Source organism: Ochotona curzoniae, unplaced genomic scaffold (genome assembly GCF_017591425.1).
Source record: "Ochotona curzoniae isolate NIBS_2020 unplaced genomic scaffold, NIBS_Ocur_1.0 contig_291, whole genome shotgun sequence".
Lineage (NCBI taxonomy): Eukaryota > Metazoa > Chordata > Mammalia > Lagomorpha > Ochotonidae > Ochotona > Ochotona curzoniae.
Window position 1 is genome coordinate 14413470 of NW_024465649.1, and position 19893 is coordinate 14433362.

Sequence of the window (19893 nt, forward strand, 5' to 3'; positions counted from 1 at the left end):
ATAATAACAATTGTAGTTTTCAATAATTAATAAAATTTTAATAAGATTTCGCACCACAATACTAGTAGTTTTAAATGGGCATATGAGGAGGAGTTTATTTATGGGAGTACATTGTTGGATAGTAAATCTATTTAAAAGTCTGTATATGCAATTTTAAATGCTTCTGGTAGTATAGCGTCTTGTGGTAGAAACTTTCTTTAGAAACATGTCTGTAGAGGCCTGACAAACAGTTCATAAAACCTCTGTCCCCCCGTTCTTTGTACAGAGATGTGCGGCTCTTAATCCTGGAATATGCCCGTTGGTCTATGATTGACAAGTATCGGGCTCTGATGGATGGCCTTTCCCTCGAGTCTCTGCTGAGCTTCGTCAAAGAGTTCAAATCCCAGCTCTTTGTGGAAGGTCTGGTACAAGGGAACGTCACCAGCACAGTGAGTGTGGAGTCCATGCTGCTGTGGGCAGGGAGGAATGCAGCTAGGAAGCCCGCGGGTGCGTCAGTCCTTCTTCAGTGGGGAAGCCTTGCAGGGAAGGTCAAGGTGATGGAGAGAGTGGCCCCTCTTAGGCTGGACCAGTGCGACCAGGAACCTGGTCTGTCTGATGTGTGAGGGAGGTTGCTGATAATGGACTAACTTGCATGACCGAATTTACTGTACTTATGTGGGGGTTTCAAAAAGTTAGAGGGAATGGAATTTGAAAATTATGTGCAATTTTCCATGAGTTTGAAGGCTCCCTGTACTTTGGTTATATTTATTGAAGAGTGTATGTGGAAACCCTAACCGTTTAATGCAAAGGTTACACTGAGCAGAGGGAATGGTGTATCCTGTAGCAAGTGGAGAACCTTTGAGATACGTGAGGGTCTGTGGGTAAGAAGCATCAGAGAAGCTGGTTATGAAGCTGTCGTAAATGTTATCTAAAGTAGATTCAGAGGGCTGGAAACTAGAATGGTGGTTTACCGAGGGCATAGCCTAGTAGGGTAAATAGAAAGGCAAGGAAACCAGAAGGGCAGCTGTTAGGAGCCATGTTCTGTTTAGCAAGCAATCAACACTGAATCATTAAAGATTAATTCAGTATTTAGGTGACAGGTTCTGTTTCCCTAATGTTATCTAAGATTATCCAAGCAATTAGATAATTGATAGTTTCTAGTTCTATGTGAAATTGTCACATGGGCTTAGTATTCTTTCCTTTTTGTGCCTTGTAGGAGTCTATGGATTTCCTGAAATATGTTGTTGAGTAAGTATTGGGTTCTATGTTTGCTTTTTTTAAGATTTTATTTATTTATTTGAAAGGCAGAGTTGCCCAGAGAGCAGAATATGTGCATAGGTAGATGGATATATAGATTTTCCATTCAGGTTTCACTCTCCAAATGGCTAGAGTGGTCAGGACTGTGCCAGGGAGAAGCCAGGAATGTGGAGGTCCATCCAGGTCTCCGTGTGGGAATCCAAATACTTGGTCATCCTCCACTGCTTTTGTGTGTGCTTTAGTAAGGCGGTGCATTGAAGCCGAGCAGACAGGACTTGAACTAGTGATGATGTGGGATCACAGCAGCAGCCTAATGTACTATGCCACATGGTGGTCCTGATTGTGAATTTCTTATCCTGAGAATCCTCACAAGCAATAAGGCAAAAAAATAGCAGGAACTAAAAATGATGGTGGAGATAGTGAATTTGAGGACTCACAATAAAGATACTGAAGGTAGGGGGCTGGTGTTTTGATTCAGTTGGCTAATCCTCCACTGCCGAGCGCAGGCATCCACCTGGTGGTTCACATCCAGGCTGCCACATTTCCTTTCCAGCTCCTTGCTTATGGCCTGGGAAAGCAGTGAAGGATGACCCAAGTACTTGGGACTCTACATACCTGTGTGGGAGACCTGGAGGCGGCTCCTGACTCCTGGCTTCAAATTGGCCTAGCTCTAGGTGTTGTGGCCATTTGAGTATTGACCCAGAAGATAAAAGATTTTTCTCTCTTTTCTGGAAATATGTCTTTCCAATAAAAATAAAGAAATTTAAGGTAGAAATAATGTGGAATTTAGAATACTAACAAAATCAGAATATTAGAGAAAACTAATAGAAAAACAGAAAACTAAGCTATGAAACCCATATTACATTATAATGGCTTTTGTTCATAAAATCAGTTTAATGATATTTAAATGATAAAGACTTGGAGGCTTATGTGTCCTTACCCGCAAGAGCGCATTGAGTGCTTAGTTGAATGCTAATCTGCTCATCATTGAAATGTTATCTCTAGTGGACTTTGTTGCGGTCTGTGTAAGCAAAGCAATCCAGAGGGGCCTGGGGGAGCCTGGCTGCCATCTGCAGTCGGGGTGAGGGCAAAGCACTAAGGCCCCGTCTCCAGGACTCATGCTCATTCTCTTGCAGCAAACTGAGCTTCACGCCTTTGGGCCAGGAGATGCCTGTGCAGTTCCAGGTGGTTGAGCTGCCCAGCAGCCACCACCTGTGCAAAGTGCGAGCTCTGAACAAGGGTGACGCCAACTCTGAAGTCACTGTGTACTACCAGGTCAGTTAGCCCCCTTGTGCAGCCATCTCATTGCTGAGAAACCTCAGGTCCTAAAGCCAAAAATGTGGTGCAACAGATGTAGAATTTGAGTGACCCCATGACCTCTGAGACCCTTTTGTAGTGCAATCTGTGAAGTAATTCTTGGGCCATTTATCCACTTGATGCAGCTCTACTTAAAATCTCTCCTGTCAGTAAAATGGATCCCTTTTTAGTCACAATGAGGTATTATTTTTTTGTCTTTAATCACCTAACCACTCACTCTGTGTAGGGACAGGAACTGGATTCTGGGTAGAAATTCCCAGATGTTTTGATAGAATTCCAAGCACCAGGAGGACATTTGTTAAAAAGATCATTTGAAACAACAGACAGAAGTAACCTTAATCAAGCAATCAATGTACAGCAAACAGAAAATTCTAGTAGTCATGAAGTTCACCTAAGATTCATTAACCTCTTAAATAAACCCAAGGTTTAGAGCCTCTTGTTTGAGGTCACACCTTCTGGAGTCTCAAACTTATTCCTCTGTTCTCACATTCTGTGTTGTTTCCACATCATTCTAGAAGGTTGGAGCTTAACCCTAGGAAGGGCTTTCCAACAGTCTGTTGCTTTAGCCTATGGTTAGTCCCACTCACTTCTAGGATTGAGAGGATATTCCCTGAATCTGTCCAGCCTGATCCCTTACTGCCCAGTTAGAGCTCTTCAGGCTGGTTCCAGGTTTCCAGCTGACCACTGATTGGTGCTTTGGATACACAACCACAATATGTTCTTGTGTTTCTGTCCCTGGGCATGGTCTGGCTGTCTGAAGCGAATCCACCTGACAAGTATCCTGCCATCTCTAGTGAAGTTGACCCTTGCCCTGGTTCAGCCTAATGAGTCCTTTGAGGTGCCACAGTGGTTCTGGAGCTGGGGTGGTTTTTGTCCCGCCCCGTCCCAGGCCCCCCCCCCCCCACCAAAAGGCCCTGCTTAATCTTCTGCAGATCAGAGAAAGGGATACTAGCCCTGATGTTAGGAAGGATTTCATGTTGTAAGGCTGACTGTAAGGGGTTTTTCTCGAAGGACTCCTTAGCTCCAGCATTCAATACAAGCTGCTGCTCCTGTGAACCTATTTTCCTGCTCACAGCACTTGGGCCTTAGTATTGACCTGAGGTTTTGACAAGTTTTGCTGCTGCCCCTTTATATGGAAACAGGAAGTGTCAGTACTGACTAATGAGGATTGGCAGGAAACACAGCCTTTATTACTCTAGACCAGGGGGAAGAGGAGAAATGGGTCTGTCGAAGGAGCTTGCAACTCTTGCCTCCTGTCCTCCCATCTTGGAGGCTGTTACTCCTCCAATCTCCAGGGCAGCCAGTAGGTGGTCCCCAAGCACAGTTCCTGCTTCTTCCGTAGTTTTCTTATGAACAAGCTTGGGTTCCTGTGTGTTGCTACAGAAACTCCATTTTTCTCCTACATGAATAGCCCCAAGTATCCCTTCCTGAAAGCCACACATTTTCTTCTGAGAGGTTTGAATGCAAGTCCTTGACTTTAGACTGTGTCCCTTTGGCAGGCCAGCCTGTTGGGCTCACCTCCATGTCAGCCTGTGACTTCTGTGTTAGTGCTGGGAATATAAACAAAGATGTGGCTGAGATGCAGAAGGAAGAGGGAGTGGGGATGAGACCCGAATAAGTGGGAGCCAGGGGAAGCTGGATTATTCAACAAATCTGTAAATTGTGGGGTACTGGTGGTCTGATTACCTTCTCCTTCCAGTCAGGCACCAGGAGCCTAAGAGAATATACTCTCATGGAGCTGCTTGTGGTAAGTCTACTAAGGGGAATGGAGGTGTTGAGGAGCCCCCAGTCCCAAGGCTCAGCCTTTCTGCGGGGGCCTAGGGGCTCCTGTGTGGTCAGAACCGTCCTGGGAAGGTAAGATGCTTCAAGCATGAACTAGGGTTTCTGGGCCATTGAGGAGGTGATAAGGGAGGCTGAACTTGGGACCTGCGGAATACTTGGTGGGGAATAAATGGAGGTTCCTCTGCTAGAAGTTGTTGGGCTGATGGCTAGTGTGTTCAATCACAGATGCACATGGAAGAGCCTTGTTTTGACTTCCTTCGAACCAAGCAGACCCTTGGGTAAGTCCTCTGGCAAGGACGGAGCTCAGACAGCATCGAGGGCTTATTCTGCAGGGTGAATATTCTGACTGAACAGCCTTCCACATTCCATGCCTGCTTGTCAGAACTTTGAGAATTTGCATCTTGACTATGATTGGCTTTTAGTTTGCTCAAGTTACATGATCAACAAGACAAAAAGCTAGCTGTGGTCTCCAGTTGAGAGGGGTTGATCCTGTAGTGAAGTAGCTACATCCACATTTATGGGTCTTTTGGGACCCCCAAGATCCAAAGGTGATAGGTGGAAATCTGCTCACAGTGCCTTTGAGGGCTGGACCCATGGGACCGACTGCCTGAGCTCATGCAACTTTTCACTTTGGCTTATAGGTACCATGTCTACCCTACGTGTAGGAACACATCTGGGATTCTGGGATTTTCTGTCACTGTGGGGACTCAGGCAACCAAATACAAGTAAGTACTGTGCAGAAGCTCGAACCTGTCTTTCTGGCCACAGAGAATGGGGGCAACTCTGATGAAGCAGGGTTGGAGATGCGGGAGTCCTAGCTGCCCTCATGCAGGACTGATCACTGAATGAATGGTTCCAATGATCTCATAGGACTTTGCCTCAAAGTCCTGTGGCTACAGTGCAGGACTTGGCAGTGTTTCTTCTCTGGCAGCTCTGAGAACAAAAGAGCGAGCAAGGATGCCTGATGTGACACGTTAGAACCAAGGTGCAAGGCCTTGATGGGTCTCAGCTTTTGCAATGGTCACATACCTGCTGCTGTCTCAGAAGACATCGGGAACTTGGCCTGCATGCCAGGGTGGGGTGTGGTAGTAGAGTTCTTCCCTTTCTCTTCCCTCCTAGCTTCAGGTAGAGCTCTAAGATATGAAAAACACCCTAGCCTTTGTCTTCAGATAGGGTACTTCCGAAGTTTAAGGAAAATGGGATGAAAAGATAATGCAGGGGTGAGTGTTGGCTATAGCAGTTACACTGCTGCTTGACGTGCACATCCCATATTGGTGTTTCTGGTTCAAGTTCCAGCTTTCTGCTAATGTGCACCTGGGAGGCAGCACATGATGGGTCAAGTACGTGGGTCTCTATCAGCCATGTGAGAGGCCCAGGTTGAGTTCTGGGCTCTTGGGTTTGCCCTGACTATGTGCAGGGATTCAAGGCATGAGCCAGCTGATGGAAGATCTCCCTGTTTCTCTGTTATAAAAAATGCCACAACACCCACCCCCCAAATAAACAAAAACACAACAAGAAACACGCAATCAACCAACCAAAACACCCAACATGCTTTTGAAGTACCCTAATGGTAATTCCTAGTATCTAGTCCTCCTTGTGCTTGATAGTAAGTCTCTGATGACCTTTAAATTCAGATGTTTTATTTCAGCTCTGAAGTTGTTGATAAGAAGATAGAAGAGTTTCTTTGTAACTTTGAGGAAAAGATCGAGAACCTCACTGAAGATGCGTTCAATACGCAGGTGACTGTACTGCCTTGTCATTTGTCCTATGGCTTATACAAACCCTCAAGACACCAGACATCTGAATTCATTTAGTGGCAGAGGTAGACGGAGCCCCCTTCCTCTAGGCCAGGACACATCCAAGTGCCGGGAAGTCTTTCTACATTACCCACCTGGGTAGCAGGGACCAACTGCTTCCCTGATTTGCATTAAAAGGAAGCTAGGATCAGGATCTGGTGCTTGACCCACAATTTGAAATGGGATAGACATCCCACAAGTATAAACACCCACCTGCAGACATTAGTCTTAATAGTACTATGTCCTGGCCTTGTTTTTAACTACAATGTTCATCTACCTTCACACTCCTCCTTACCATGGTGGCAGACACCAGAAGCCAGCGTACCAAGGCTTTTTTCTGGGGGAACTAGTGTGATGCCTTGCCTGAGTGACTTTTTGGTGGTCATAGGTCACAGCTCTGATCAAGCTCAAGGAGTGTGAGGACACCCACCTTGGAGAGGAGGTGGACAGGAACTGGAACGAAGTGGTGACACAGCAGTATCTCTTTGACCGACTTGCCCACGAAGTAAGTTTTTAAAGCAGCCCTGATGTGGCACTGGTAAGAGTTCCTGCTTTTATAGGAGTCATAAGTCCAAGAAAAATTGTATGGTGTGCAGGAGAAGTTTGGCTTGATAACAATAATTACATGTTTATTTCTTGGCCTGATTCATCAGTTTTCAGACTTGTTTTGATGGCACCTTTCTTAGTGGCTATGTAAGGCCTAGCACCAAAGTGTTAAGCCTTTCTCCCTTATCCAGCTCCACATTTGTACTGTAAAATTAGGTTCATCACAGGATATTATAGAGAGGATTCTGTTAATGAAAATGGAAAACTAGTCTTGATGGGATTTCTCCTGGATTTCCTTTTTCCTGGTGTACATCTTGACTACTTTGAACCAAATGCAGCAACTTAGAAACAGCTCCGGGTTCGGCAATCCGGTGCTGCCGTGGCTGTCACTGCTGGCTGGGGCAGAGGAGTTATTTAACAGGAGCTTTAGTCAGCTAACATGCAGTGTAGCTCACTGCTATGAAGTGGCATGTCATAGAGCTTCATCTTTAGCATTGTCTGGACCCTGAAAAAAATCAAATGCTAAGCAGGGCCCAGGTCAGCGTGGGGCGGGGGGGGTCATGTTTAAGAGCTGTCTTCCTTCGGAAACAACCTTGTTTCCTATCTTCCCTTCCCCTGTAGATTGAAGCACTGAAGTCCTTCTCAAAATCAGACCTGGTCACCTGGTTTAAGGCTCATAGAGGACCAGGAAGTAAAATGCTTAGCGTTCATGTAAGTATGATTAATTAATTGTAATTCAGTTCTTTCCAGGGTGGTTGTTTGCCAGTTGTGGACAAAGACCCCAAACAAGTCTTTTCTCATCCTGAAATTTTGCCTTTTCCAGGTGGTTGGATATGGGAAATATGAACTGGAGGAAGATTCTAACTGTTCTGGCGAGGATTCAAACTCTTGTGGTGAAGTGATGCAGCTAACCTACCTGCCGTCCTCTCCTCTGCTGGCAGATTCTACCATCCCCATTACTGATATCAGGGCTTTCACATCAACACTCAGCCTTCTCCCTTACCATAAAATAGTCAAATAAACAAACTGCAGTCTTGTTGGCCTGAAGCAGCGTGTATTGAAACGTGTTTATATTTTATGGAGTTCTAGTGCTACTGCTTTAGGGCTTCTTTTGAATTTTTGCACTGGCATCATGGAATTCAATTTACTTTTTAATCGTTTCTAAGACTAACAAATCCAGGGTAATAGCTGACAAAAGACAGCAGAGTGTGACTGAAACACTGGGAGCAGCAGTCGGGAAGCCCTGGCTGGGGTCTTGTTCTTGAGAGGCATATTGTGACGGATGTGTTTTTAGCACCTAAATGCTAGGTACCCATTCCTGCTTTTTTTTTTTTAAATGTATTTTTAAATAAAGAGTTCCGTATTTCCCTTCAGAATGAGCCATTTGCTGCTGTGGCATTCTTTTTCCTCAAGGAAAGCACACTGAGCCCTACATGTTCCGTGTGTAGTGCTCACCAAATAGCATGCTGAGGGCTAAAGACAGCACGGAGCACAGAAACGTGGGACTCCTTGGCTTCAGGGCTGACACATTAACTGGCTTCCAAGTTTAATCTCAAAGATAATAAAAGCACTTTGAAAAGGTTGGAAAAAATTACTTTATGAAGCTGTAAAGAAGCACTGAGTATAATTAAACAGTAATCCAGGGTTAAATACAATTTAATAACAGTTCAGTTCCAAAATAAAAGTTATTGTAGGTGAAAACATGGAATTTCCTTAACATTTCATTTAAGTACATTGCACTAATTTTCTAAAACATCTGAGAAACCAATATTTACAATAGATGAAGCATATGAAAAAAATCTCAAGTATATTTGTGTGTATATATATATATTTATAGAATCTGAAATTACATGAACTAGGAAATGGGTTGTGTATCTTAACAGCAATACTAGAGCTCAGAGCTTGAGACTTGGGTTTATAAATGCTTTTCAGAGCAAGGATTTTGAAAAGGAGCAGACACATTTTCAAAACATGAAGTTTGTTTCAGGACTGAAGTCAAAATTAACTGCCACGGAGGAAGAAAGGGAGGCTTGTCCTGCTGCACTTGTTCATCTGCGTCAGCAAGTCCAGTATCCCTGAGATAAGAGCCACGGCGACACGCGGGGAGTGACCAGATTCTCCCGCAGGACTGCTGCGTGATTAACCCACTGTCCTGGATGTCAGGGTAGACTGTGTTCCCACCTAATGCTTGGCAGCACCAAGACGTTTCAGCAATGGCTCGTCATAGACCCAGCACTCGCCATCTTCATGAAACAACTGTCAAGGGAGGAGAAGACAGTCACACGGCTGCTTCCTAACTCCGTGATACTTGTCAGGGCTCGTCGTACCCACCACTCCCCCCATTGGACTGGAAAGTGCTCTAGGTCAGAGCCAGCGGTTATCTTATTTATAAACAGTGTCTGCAACTTTAAATCTTCAGAATCGAGTTACTCCTCAGGATACAGGAGAACCAGCAGTTGGGAGGTGAGCTTACCCTTGTCTCCCACTGAATTTCCTTCTCCTTTCTTTCTCGGGCTTCTGCTCTTTGTCTTTCTTCAAGTCTGTGCTTTGCTTCAGTTGCTGCATCAATGTCTCTTATTTTTAAGTTGAAAGTGACATCTTTCCAAAGACTAAAAAAGTCGAGAGGAAGTGATGGTCATGAACATGAACCACCTCTGAATAAAGCCTAACAGAAACTAAAAATCAGATGGCTTTGAGTGCTGTATTGTAGGGAACAGAGAAACAGGCCCAGAACGCTCCACTCCTAGTTAAGAAAGGAGTTAAGGAACAGGAGAGAGAAGAGTGCAAGCCATGACCTGGAGCGCTACTCTGGCTCTGCTTCTAATCTGTTAAGTAAGGCCAGGACTTATTGTCAATTAAAGGGTTAGTAGATCAGGGGAGCTAATTAGTTCCACTTCAGAATATTTTTTTCAAGCTAGTAACATGACCTTGGATAAAGAGTTGAGGTGCAAAAGGCAAGAAGCAAATTTAAGGGGGTAAGACGAGGCTTCCTCTAAAGACCATTATTTCCATTTTCGCAGAGAAAGGCTAGCTAACTTAGCCACGGTTTCAAAGCTAGTTACAGGTGGTGCTGACCCATGAACCCAGTCATTCAATCTAAACTGCACACAGCTATCCTCTGCTCTGCCAGGGCCCAGCTGCAGCAGACCATCATTCCGTAACCTTACCAGCGAGACTCGTACTCATTCTGGTCTTCCAACTTCCTCACTTTCTTCTTAATTATAGGCAACTTCTTTGTATCTACAAAGACTGTATTTTCCTAGAAAACAAGAGACAAATGTTTTGTTGTACAGACTGTTCTAGGAAGGATCAGTTCTTTGGAAAATTGTTTTAATCAACAAATTTGATTGTCAAACCCTAAACTTATTTAAAGATGTAGACAGTAAAGGTATGTGTTGTAGCTTACTTAGGTTTAAACAATTGTGTATTTCAAATCTAGACTCTTTAGAGGCTCAATTCAGCATTCTCCTGTGGCTGTGTGCTACAGCCTAGAGGTATCTTCAAGTGCTACTGGAAACAAAAAGTCAGAAGCACTGTTTCACACCAAATTCTTTAGGTCCAAAATCCAGTTCACTGGCTGCTCTTAATCCCATACCACCTGCCTAGTTTAAGGAGCGCACCTTATGGGAGCTCTCATAAGGTTATCTATGGCAGGGCGCGTATCAGTAAAGACTTGAGCTGTGTGTATGCAAATATGCATGTCACCACTTCATCTCATAGATAGCCCACACACTGTAATGATATTTGTAACACTGGGTGCTTGGGGTGTGCCACTCTTTCACATGAACACATTTTAAGAGCCAAGAGAAAAGTCAAACCTTAATGACTTGCTCTGCTAGGGAGCGGGAGGGGCAAGGGAGGAAAGCTTGTTAGGAAGAGACATTACAACTGGCCTGAGGGAAAGTTCCAGATGAGGGAAGACAATAAGGTATATACTACAGCTTAGTGTAACTTCAAACAGCAAAACAAGATCTTACCCCTGTTGCATATTTCGCATACATTACACCATTCCATTCTCCTTCAATGGAGCAGAAAGACTTCTTGTCATTTGGAGAACTAAACAGAAAGGAAACATTTTAGTCTCAAATTTTTCTGCCAAAGATTCTGGTAGCGCAGCCTGCCCAGTGGACACACACTCCCAGCACCACTGCCTGCACCTGACCCAAGAACGTCAAATAAAACCAAGCCAAATGCCCTCGGAAGTGACGGTACTGACGGTTAGGAAAAGGCAGTGCTGTGAGGACTGAGACCCTTGAGTGAATGTCGCAGTCTGTTACAGGAGCTACTTGTCCAGTCTGGCAAAATTGAGTGAAGAATACATAGTATGGGACAGTTAGGTCACGTAGGCAGAAAATTCCATTAGTGGTCAGTTTCAAAGCTAGGTTTAAGGTCGTCTTTTAATACAGGATTTTAGGCAGAAATGTGATATACACATAACCTAAACACATTTAGGAACAACCACGAAAATGGCTAATTCCTAAGAAGAGATGTTCAAACAGTGGAGAGTAATTTCAAAGAAGTGGAAAAACACTGAAGCACACAAAGAAAATACCTACAAAATCTCAGCAGTGATTCTGTGTTTCTTGCCCCCATAGAAGGGTTTAGTGTGGAAGACGATGTTTGCACTATAGCCTGTTTTGGAACAATTAATACTGCATTCTCCTCCTAACTCCACCCAGGGCACTGTGAGAATGGACCTGCAACATGACAAAAACGTTCAGATAAGCGGCACAGTCAAGAGGAAAGGGGCATGGCTTAGGAAAGGGCAGTGTGTCTGCTGGTCCCAGCTCTACTTGCCTTCCGTAGCCGTTGGGAAAGGTGAGGATGTAATGCTCATCATAGTCCAGACACGAGACGCAGCCTGCGGAGAGAACAGACCCTCTGGATGGCCGCATTTGGGCAATTCACTGTCCCATATGCCATCCCTGCTTCCCCAGCCATATGCAGGCTTATGCAAGGATCAGCATCCGCCATGGTATTCTGAGGCAATTTTCTCTCCGCACACAAGCAGGTAGCACACATATTAGAACAAAATGAAAACTGACTGGATGAGTGCAAGCACCAGGGTGCATGTAGGCTGATGTGGGTGATGGACTGAGCTAGATCCTACACAGGCTGGCAACAGAGAGGAGTTGTCAGTTCTGGGGTCACCTCTGGCAGGGTTTCTTTGGGGACCCCCAAACTGGACCACTGGATTCAAAACTCCAACCACAGTGAAAATCATAGGCTCTGTGGTCTGATCTTGGAGTGCATGTATTAGAACTGGGCCTCCTTGGTTGCTGAAGCCTGTGCAGTGGATGGCATACCCAGATGTACATGGAGGCCATGCCAGCTTACTGAGGCCTGCAGAGGGCGTCTAGTACCATGTCAGAGGATGGAGGCCAAACTGGACAGCTTTTCCAGCCAAGCCTTGACAGAAATAGTCTGGGTGAGTGGATACACTAAGGTGGACTGTCCGCCCATGGACCATGGAACCTCATCCTCGGAGCAATGAAACGGACCGTGAGTCAGAGCTACTGAAAGCACTCAGGCAGTACCCTCGGGTCATGCTCCAGATCAGGACCCTAGGATGACATCGGGTGACCATCCCTGATCCCTGGGTACTGATGCAGTTGGACTTCTGGGAGTGGCCCTCACCCCCGTTCTCCCCACTTTCCCCAGATATAGAAGAAACAAGGGACTGGAAACGGCTGTCTCATCCACTTCCTTCCTCAATCCTTCCCACATGTTCACATGTGTGCACATCCCTCTCAACTCTGGAAACATCATCAAAACACATAAAAAGAACATGAACTTCTGTTCACTTGGAAGACTACCCAGCGGCCAAAGACTCACCCTGCCCAATGTTGTGCACACCAATCGACATCCCAAGGAATTTTGATTTGGTCCAGATATGGGCATTGAACTGTATCTTCTTGTTAAAACATTCAGCATAAAAAGCTGAAACTGAGAGAAAGTATTTCCAATTAATGAACTATATAGCCATAATCGTCTCAAGCTCCCTGGGGAGGATATGGGCTCCTCAGGGAAATCTGTTACTGCTTCTATATCCTCTTCCCCGATGCAAACATCCACTCACAGCCCTGTGGGAGGAGCTGTCAGCACATGTGCCCACACTCCCATCTCAACTGGGCCCATCCACCAGTCTTTTTTTTAAGATTTATTTATTTCTATTGGAAAGTCAGATATACAGAGAGGAGGAGAGGCAGAGAGGAATATCCTCCATCTGCTAATTCACTCTCCAAGTGGCTACAATGGCTGGGGCTGAGCCAGTTCAAAAACAGGAGCCCGGAGCTTCTTCTGGGTCTCCCACGTGGGTGCAGGGTCCCAAGGCTTAGGGCCGTCCTCAACTGCTTTCGCAGGCCACAGGCAGGGAGCTGGAAGGGAAGCAGAGCTCCTGGGATTAGAATTGGCACCCATTTGAGATCCTGGCGAATGCAAGGCAAGGACTTTAGCCGCTAGGCTACGGTGCTGGGCCCCAACCACCAGTCTTAACACTGCACTGAACATTAAAAAAGATATCAGATATATATCCCCTCCGTTATCTCAGGAACATGCATGCAAAGACTACTTCGCCTTCATACAAACTCAAACCTACTAAGATCTCTGTATCTGTAAAATTACTTTGGAAGCCTCAGAAGGTTGTTGCCCAATCTTTCCTTTGATACGCACATAACCAACCAGTGAAACTCAGAGTCTTGGAACGCATATAAGAACAGAAAGATGTGAGGAACCAATCCACTGAGTCTCCACTTTAGGTTACAACACTTGCCAGCTGTACAACTGACAATAAAGTGACTATTGGACAGAACAGATTAATGGCAGATGTTATAGAAGACTCTGACTTACTGGGTGGATGATGGGAAACCTGTTCAGCCACAAATGTTACACTGTTTTTGGAAACCCAGGGAACTGGTCCTTCTGAAACTAGCTCCTGTAAGCAAATACAACATCATTGTTTTTGATGTGGACACAAATGACATCACAGAGAATCTAGTAATAGGAGAGTCTGCTCTCTCCACACACCAAGCCCTGTGCAGGCTTCTATTATGGCATTTATGTATAGGAATATAGTTACTGACTAGACTAAAACATTCTTGATTTCTAGGACCACGTGCCTAACTTAAGAGTAGACCTAACACCTATGGGGCATTTATATTTACAAATGAGTAACAGCAGACACCTGCTGCCCTTTGTCTAGCCAGGACATGCTTTCTGTCACTCAGAGAGGGAAGCAGTGGGAGACTGCATGCCAGGTGCGGTGGTAAGGGACTCCCCTTTCACTGCTAGAAGCCTTAGCACAAGTATCTGAGGCCTCCTTCCTGGCTGCCTTCAACACATGCTCTGAGGGTCAGAGTTGTAGGGCCAGTGGGTGTCACCTATGTTCTAGCCATGGTGTCCTCTCACATAATGTCATTTAATCCTACAGCTTGAAAATGACATCTAAATACACTAAAACCTCTTGGAAGTCTCGTCCCCATCTCACGTGAATGCCACTCTTTTAAAATTCAGCTCCTCTCAATGGCCCCATCTCCTCCTATCTTTTCTCCTTACCAGTAAATGACACTACCAACTTTTCAAGGCTTGGTGCCAGGATGCATCTCTGATTGCCCAACTTCAACTTACAAGCCACAAAAGTATCATTACCGCTGACGGCACTGGCAGGGCTGATTTCTAAACCTCCATTACCATCTTGCACCACTCTCCCCTTCTTAGTATGTTGAAAATATGTTCACCCCAACAATGTTCTTTTATGAGTAGTAAGTGTCTTTTGGCTATTGCCTTTGCCATCACCATCTGCTTGTAGATGGTAATAGTTTACAATTCAGGATGCAGAACTCACCGCATTCTCTTCAGTGTCATTAGGTAGTGTCCAGTGACACTGGAAGATCTCGCCCAAAATCGGATTGTATGGCTTTTTGGCAACCGATCCTTTCCTTCCCGCATGAAAGGCTGAGAGATACCACTTCACTACCTGAACCATTCGATCCCGGGGATCCTTCTGCTCACTGATGCTGAAAGACACAAAGGTGCAACTGAATGTCTTGTTTCTTGGTAGCATACACGTGAACATGCGCTCTCCCCTCACCCGGGCCACCCTGAGCATCAGGACACTGGCCGGAGGACCCAGGGACAGGTGCTACCACCCTGAAGTTTCTTTTTAAAACCCAGGTCTAATATACAAAACTAAATGCACTGAGGAGCCTGAAAAAAGTATACATCCATTTAATTAGCACCCAATCAGGAAAGATTTCCCACCTCCTTTTCTAAGCAGTAAGGGCTGGAGACCTCTCATACTGAGACAAACACTGCTTCTTCTTTGTGGTGCCACAGATTTTCTATTTCAGAAATCTATATAAATGTGCTATCGGTTTGCCAGATAAGTTGATTTTACCTATCTGTGTCATCACTTCTAATTTAATTTATTTTTCATGGTCAGAGATACATTCTGTATGAATCCCATCATTTTAAATTTAGTAGGACTTCCTAGTGTCTGGTCTGTTGTGAAGAACACTCCATATACACTTGGAAAGACCATTTAAACAGTCCTCAGGCACTCACTGCAAACACCAACTGAACTGAGTTGATTAATAATGTCTGAATCTTCTGAAACCTCACCAAGCGTCGGGGGGAGATGAGTGGCCACTGGCTCAGCTGGTTCCCAAGGGGAGGGATTTGTAAACTTACATTAGTCACCTTTTGCTTCATGTATTCTGAAGGTGTGCTTATTAATAATATCAAGCAGAGGGTATTATATAAACTTTTATTATTATAAAATATATCACAGCAGTTTGTCTTGCCTTGGCAGTCTCCTCTTATTACTAGAACAAGTACCAGTTACATGTGGTACCTGCACGTGTGCCCAGCCTGTTACTTTGAATCCATCAGTGCCTCCAAGTTGAAGTCTCCCTTCCAAACAGCACACACAGGCGCATCTTGCTTCTTCATGCGTCCTGGTCAGTGCTGTTCTCTTACGTGCTGTGAATTTCCTATTTACGTAGAGTGTAACCAATTGTATAACTAGGTTTAATTCCACCATTTTGATATTTGTTTTCTACATGTCCTTATTCCATTTATTTCTCCTTTCTCAAAATTAACCAACTGCAGTATTTTTAGTGTTCTGTTTTAAGTTATATACTGGTTTTGTGACTGTACGGCTATACTTCTAAAGTAGTTCATCTAAGGACTTCAAAGTTTAAATCCTCATATATAAAGGCTCCTCTTAAACTGCCAATCTATATCTGTACAATTGATCCTTATATTTTATCGGTTAATCATCTTAAAAACACCCTGCCATACTTGTTTGAATTTCTGCCTTTTGTGAGCTGGCTCTCTTAACCTTCATTAAGAAGGAAACGGATCTGTATGCATGTGAACACAAGCGTCAGCCAACGTGTGCCCCCACTGTGACACTCAGTGATTTGTGGCTGGCCTCAACAAATAAACTACAGTCCAAGGGATGAAACCAGAGAAGATGGATTAGAACACCTGCCATGATAGAGAAGTGTTATCAGCGAAAAGCCGTGTGAACTTGGCTCCCTGTAAACCAACCCCCTTGACAAGACTTCTCTCCCCTGTTCATATTTCTCACATTGCAAGCTGTGCATTCAAAATTCATGAGGCAGTCTTTAGTGCGACACAAGACTAACTCCCCAAGGACACTCTGAGACCTTTTCTTTCTCCAGTTCATAACAAAATGTCTGGCAAGGAACAGGTGCTGCAGAAATATTTGCTGAACTCAGTGTAAGTAAGTGAACAGCAATTATGGTGCCTGCACCAAATGCGCCCACGACACTGGACACTCAGTTAGGGGCTCTGAAGAACGCTTAAAGTGTTCAACTTAGTGCCTGACAACTACATCACCATCTAACCTAAGTGAACAGAGATGTCTCCAAAATAAGCACTACAGTCAGTGCTGCTTCTCCCAGAAATGTGTGGAGGGTGTGTCCATCTATCCTGAAAAGATAGAAAACTAGCAAGTGACAGTTTATTAAAAAAAAATAGGAAAACACTGTTTTCATCAAATACCTCACAAACAGGTCCGGATGTGCAAAAAAATCTGCATACATTTCTAAAAGAGATCTTCTTTCAAGAATGAATGTTGGAAGAACTACCTGAAAAACATACACATTTGACCTGTGAGGACTGAATTGTATTACAGATACACATCGTGGAACTGCTAAAAAAAAAAAAATCCCATTCCAATCATGCTAACATTCACCAGGCATCTGAGCACTGTAACCCAAACCGCGCTGAGAGCCCAGGAACCTGCCAGCACACGGACACCAGAAAGGGACTGGGAATGTTCAAAGGTTCATTTGCTCTGTGAGGCCTGCCTTTTTTTTTTTTTACTGAATTTAACAACAACAATAAACTTCTCACTAGCAACCCTTGAAAATCTAGCTAGGGATATTATACACAGAATTTCTTAATGTAGGAAGAAATTATTATCCATATTTTAAGTAGAGAAACATGAAACTGACAGAGAATTTTTCCTGGCATGTATAAGGTGAGGACTTTAGCTACTAGGCTATCATGCTGGGCTCCGGTAAAAAGTCATTGTGTCATTGACAATACACTTTTTGGTGACTACAGATTCAAATATTATAAACTGGCAGCAAAAACTATGTAAAGCCAGAATTAAAACCTGATCCAGGCAGACGCTTTTGGCTATCTCCCTGGTGTCTTACTTCAACCCTCACAGAATTCTCAGTACAAATTCAGTCTCAGCAGCAAATATCGACTAACCTGAACTAACCCCTAGCTTCCCAACGCGAGCTCCAGCCGATGAGGTGCGACGCAAAGCGTTAAGGAGCTACTTCTGGAAACAAATGTCCTTCCTAACAATAATGGAAAGGCCAGCACTTAGGCAATCCAACCATCTGGTAACTCTTGGGGCAACCTTCTCCAACCTAATGTATCCCTGTAAGTATGCTAAGCTCCGCAAACTGACGTCATCTTTGACTTTCTCATCTTACTCAGATTGGGGGTAAAAGTTTTATGGTTATAGGTTTTAAAATCAAAGGTCAGACTAGAATCTCAATTTTTCCACTTAACATGACTCAGCCAAGCTACTTACTTTGCATGAGTTCTGGTAATAATGAGTTTATTTGAAAAGAACACCTCCTTTGTAGGACTAGGAAGGGAATGAAGAGAGCATAGAGGGCTTGGTGCAGTAGCCTAGCGGCTAAAGTCCTCACCTTGAACACACCGGGATCCCATATGGATGCCGGTTCTATCCCGGCAGCCCCGCTTCCCATCCAGTTCCCTGCCTGTGGCCCGGGAAAGCAGTCGAGGACAGCCCAAAGCCTTGGGACCCTGCACCCACGTGGGAGACCCAGAAAAGGCTCTGGCTCCTCATTTCTGATGAGCGCAGCTCCTGCCATTGCGGCCATTTGGGGAGTGAATCAATGGATAGAAGATCTTCCTCTCTGTCTCTCCTCCTCTTTATATATCTGACTTTCCAATAAAAATAAATAAATCTTCCAAAAAAAAAGCAGAAGACTTCAACTGTGCTCAGGGCATACACACCTGTCACCTACATCAACAGGGCAATCTGTTCAATGCTTTGAGTTTAAATTCAACTTCAGACTAATTATCTGTAATTACGTGTCATACAATTTTACATTACTCCTTTTTCAGTCCTTACAAACCATCCTGTGTTCATGAACAAATGCATATTGTGAAAAATCTACGTGTAAATTTCAAAATCTTCACACCAGAAAAATCCTATCTTTAATTCCATTTTTCCATGGGCCTTTGAGGTATCTTCATATGTCATTTTGAATGTAAGGACCCCAAAATTCACAGAATAAGGGGTTCATTCAAGGCTCCACGGGTAGATGACAGCACAGGGGAGGTGTCATACATCAGTACTCTGACCCAGGACCAAAGCTCTGTTCCTTTCAATTTTGTACTCACAGCATGGCTTCAAGTTTTGACCAAATTACTAACCCAGCTCCTAATTATTCTTTATGTGTCCTATATAAGATCTAAATCTTAATCTACAAAATCCATACATAATATTCTGAAATTAATTTCACTTCTTTCATTCATTCATAAACAAGCTTCAGCTGATTTTTCTGCTTATACATTAATCAGAATAAGACGTAAGCATAAACTGAAGTTGTATCATCTTCACATTTGCAGGCGTGATCAGCAATCGATCTGAGAATGCACACAGGATCAGAGTCTCACCTTAGTCAGGTCCATTCCAAGTCTGACCTGTGACAAGAGGTGCATGATAACACTCTTGTGCTCCTCCACCGACCCTGCCTCTGCATCATCATCTCTGTCATCATGCGAATCAAAGAGATCTAAAACAAAACACATCTTCTCAGAGTGGCATTGCAGGGCACAGTCTACGCCTCTCCCAGGATTACAAATGTTTGCCAGGAAAAGGTAAAGTTCTCAAAGGCCACTTACCAGCATCACTTGTTCCATTGGATATGGAGGAATTGAGTGATTCTGTGGTATCTGGACGCTTCAGACTGTTCCCCGAACTGCTGTGCGTCAAGATGGAGGCAGACCCAGAAGAACTTAAGACAAAAATGTTAACCACCACCTTCAGCTAAGGAATGCACTGAGGGTCATAGTAGGATGTTAATTTACAAAACTCCTTGAAAGCCAGTAACACAGGTGACAGTTCTATAGTTTCCTGGTTATGACATACATAAATGCTCTCCAAATATTCCCTGCCGCCAAGAATAGAAATTAAAGCCTCTCACCATGCACAGTCTGCAAGTGTGAAGCCAACCCACGCTGAGAAGCGGGCAGAGGTCTTACCTCAGCACCAGACGCAGAGTGAGAGCTCAAGTTCCGATTATGTGACTTTGTATAAATGTACCTAGGACACAATTCTTGGCAACAATTTCTATTTTTTCCATTCAAGATTTATTTTGAAAGGCAGATTTTTATAGAGAGAGAAGGGAAGATGGCAAGAGCTCTTTTATCTGCTGGTTTACTCCTCAAGTGTTCGCAATGGCTGGAGCTGAGCTGATTCGAGGCCACGAGCCAGGAGCCTCTTCTGGGTCTCCTGCATGGTTGCAGGGTTCCCAAGGATTTGAATCATCATCTGCCACTTTCCCAGTTCCTAAGTAGAGAGCTGAACTGGAAGTGGAACAGCTGGAACTTGAACCAGTGCTGATATGGGATGCCAGTGCTACAGGTGGTAGATGAGTTTTGTATGCCACCACAACGGCCCCTTTTGAACTAT

At 44.3% G+C, this 19893-nt stretch overlaps 2 protein-coding genes across 11 annotated transcripts in view; one reads left to right on the forward strand and one right to left on the reverse strand.

Moving 5' to 3' along the window:
- NRDC (nardilysin convertase) overlaps positions 1-7724 on the forward strand; it is an 84495-nt gene extending 76771 nt beyond the window's left edge. For all 3 annotated transcript variants that reach the window (XM_040978548.1, XM_040978547.1, XM_040978549.1), the window contains 10 exons: positions 266-428; positions 1196-1227; positions 2373-2511; positions 4253-4300; positions 4561-4613; positions 4977-5060; positions 5984-6074; positions 6520-6636; positions 7299-7388; positions 7501-7724. In XM_040978548.1, coding sequence (XP_040834482.1) covers positions 266-428; positions 1196-1227; positions 2373-2511; positions 4253-4300; positions 4561-4613; positions 4977-5060; positions 5984-6074; positions 6520-6636; positions 7299-7388; positions 7501-7698 — 1015 coding nt within the window. In that variant the 3' untranslated portion in view covers positions 7699-7724. The remainder of the gene's footprint in view (positions 1-265; positions 429-1195; positions 1228-2372; positions 2512-4252; positions 4301-4560; positions 4614-4976; positions 5061-5983; positions 6075-6519; positions 6637-7298; positions 7389-7500) is intronic.
- Positions 7725-8254: 530 nt separating this feature from the next.
- OSBPL9 (oxysterol binding protein like 9) overlaps positions 8255-19893 on the reverse strand; it is a 139696-nt gene continuing 128057 nt past the window's right edge. For all 8 annotated transcript variants that reach the window (XM_040978554.1, XM_040978553.1, XM_040978552.1 and 5 more), the window contains 12 exons: positions 19104-19216; positions 18876-18994; positions 16707-16792; positions 14521-14692; positions 13527-13611; positions 12513-12623; positions 11475-11538; positions 11234-11374; positions 10655-10733; positions 9845-9936; positions 9151-9286; positions 8255-8933 (listed from right to left, as the gene is read on the reverse strand). In XM_040978554.1, the coding sequence (XP_040834488.1) occupies positions 8859-8933; positions 9151-9286; positions 9845-9936; positions 10655-10733; positions 11234-11374; positions 11475-11538; positions 12513-12623; positions 13527-13611; positions 14521-14692; positions 16707-16792; positions 18876-18994; positions 19104-19216 (1273 nt within the window). In that variant the 3' untranslated portion in view covers positions 8255-8858. The remainder of the gene's footprint in view (positions 8934-9150; positions 9287-9844; positions 9937-10654; positions 10734-11233; positions 11375-11474; positions 11539-12512; positions 12624-13526; positions 13612-14520; positions 14693-16706; positions 16793-18875; positions 18995-19103; positions 19217-19893) is intronic.